Source organism: Penaeus monodon, chromosome 3, assembly GCF_015228065.2.
Source record: "Penaeus monodon isolate SGIC_2016 chromosome 3, NSTDA_Pmon_1, whole genome shotgun sequence".
Classification (NCBI taxonomy): Eukaryota; Metazoa; Arthropoda; class Malacostraca; order Decapoda; family Penaeidae; genus Penaeus; species Penaeus monodon.
In genome coordinates, this window is record NC_051388.1 from 14,004,359 (window position 1) to 14,006,858 (window position 2,500).

The following is a 2,500-nucleotide window of genomic DNA, read 5'->3' on the forward strand; positions in this document are numbered from 1 at the left end:
TATTATTATTATTATTATTATTATTATTATTATTATATATTATTATTATTATTATTATTATTATATATTATTATTATGACTATTATTATGACTATTAGTATGACTATTATTATGACTATTTTTATTTATTATTGTTATGATTATTATTATTGTTGTTGTTGTTGTTATTGTTATTGTTATCATTATTATCATGTCATTGTCATTGTTATTATCATTATTATTATTATTATTATTATTATTATTATTATTATTATTATTATTAATATTATTGTTATTATTATTATTATTATTATTATTATTATTATTATTATTATCATTGTTGTTGTTGTTGTTGTTGTTGTTGTTATTATTGCTATTAGTGTTGATAGAACATTACTGTTATCATTATCTTCATATTCAAATGACAGTAAAAGTAATATTTGATTATATTTTTCATAAATATACAATATTTTTTGCTGGTATATTCATGAATTTACTTTTCTGTTATTTTCAATTTCTTTGGTTATCACTTTTTTCATCACCATCATATTGACTTCATAATTCATAGAATCATTATTTTGATTGTCATTATCAGATCTAGGTAATAAGGTTTTTCATATAATGTGGTATTTATTAAAGTGCTCTCAGGTTTTCAAAGAATGACTTCCAAAGGTTTAGCACCTCATATGAGGGTAGTGAAAAAGAAATATATGCACATATAATAAACATACATATATTGTCATGACACTTCATATGTCTCAGAAAATGCCAGGCCTCTGTTTAGTATACTATAACATTTACCTGTCATGGCACTCAGGTGGTGATGACGAGATCTGCCCTTATGCTACCTTCCACCTTCTGGGCTTCCGTGAGGAAATGGACCCCCAACAAGCTGGCAACAACTTCCAGACTTTCCCCCACCAGAATGGCCATGGCTCACAACAACACTTCGTCAACTCCCCTGCCTCAAGGAGCATGGTAAGTGCTGGTGATAGTGGCATCTGTGGCAGTGGTAATGTTCCTGTGTTTTCTTGTAATGCTGGAAGAGAAAAAAAACTAATATTTACAAGGAGAATGGCATTTGATTTAGGATTATTAGGAGCGAGTGCTTTTTAACTTTTTTCTTTTTTCTTTAAGATTAGAGTTTTATTTTGGTTTGGTTAACTGATATGTTTGTTTAATGTTATTATTATTAATGATAATGATATTACTTTTTTATGTCTCCATGTTAGTCTCTTTTGAAAATGGAAAGTAAGGCAAGATATATATAGGACTGTAGCTATGAAGAAAGTAAGCTTTGGAGCTGTCAGTTTTATTGAGAGAGAGAAAACAAGAGAGGCTAAAAGAACATCATTATAACTTGTCTTGTTGGCAATTAACTCTTTTATGTCTGTTGACTAATAACTTCCCTTAAGTGCATGAGAGCAACATAACAGTGCAGGTTATGGAAGAAGGCTCATATCTTCAGTTTTGTTGTGTTTTTTCTTTTTTTTCCATGGGAGAAATGTGCTGAACTTTTATGCTTCAGATCTCAGTAGTGATAATGAAATCAGCATTAAATATTGAAAGCTAATTATAAAGAGAAGTAAGAAAGGTTTGGATAAAGAATCAGATATGGATACAGATGAAACCCTTAAATGAAATCAATGCTTTCCTGTAAAAAAGGAAAAAAAATAGCATAAAAAATTCAGTTAAATACCATCTCCAGTTGGTCTTCTCAAGGACACAGGTAAGATGAAGGCTTGCATAGAGTGTTTTAACCATGGAAGAGAATGAAGAAAGGAGGGATGCAAGTATATTAATAATGGAGAGGAATGTCAGGAGTATGTAACTGAGAGGAAGTGAAAAACATCCATAGGTTTTTAAAATAATCTATGGATGTTTGTCTGAAAGAGCTTTACAGTCTTCATTTGCGGTTCTTTTAAAGGAATAAAAACTTTCATTTCATCTAAAAAAAAGTTTTTTTTTTTTTCAAAAAAAAAAATCTTTTCATGTGAATTTACATGTTTTCTAGATCTAGAATTGATGATAAAACTGTTTGTAGAGTTGAGTATCTGATTACTGTCTGTACTAAACAAAGCTCCTTCTTTATATATTTTATTTGCTTCATATGAATTTAATTTTGTTTAAAAATATTTTATTTCATAAAAGTATTTTCAGCTCTGTTTGAGCAAAAGTGAAGGAGGTTTGAGGAGAAAGTAGTTGTGTTAGTGTGAGGTGCATGTTAGTGTTGAGAGTTTACCTGAACCCACCAACACTAGTGCTTGCTTCTGGTCTTGCTTGGTGTATTAACCCCGGGACTGTTCGCTCCGGCAGCCACGTCATGGGTCTGGAAACTACTACAGCTGCGTTTCTGGCGACTATACTTGTGGCCATACCCCGAACGAAGGCCACCAGGTTGGTTTTGGCTATTCACTTCTGCTGGTGGCACCATAGTCACTAGCCAAAGTGTTGCCTTGCTAGTTCTGTAATCTGTTTTTGTTTATTGCTCTTAACCCACAGCCTGCTGCCTGGATTGCCA

General features: G+C 31.3%; 1 protein-coding gene across 1 annotated transcript in view; it reads left to right on the top strand.

The window, feature by feature from the left end:
* Nucleotides 1–2,500, top strand: part of LOC119585283 (titin-like) — a 227,341-nt gene that overhangs the window by 144,397 nt on the left and 80,444 nt on the right. The window contains exons 69-70 of the mRNA XM_037933959.1: nt 797–957; nt 2,296–2,376. Of these exons, the coding sequence (XP_037789887.1) occupies nt 797–957; nt 2,296–2,376 (242 nt within the window). The remainder of the gene's footprint in view (nt 1–796; nt 958–2,295; nt 2,377–2,500) is intronic.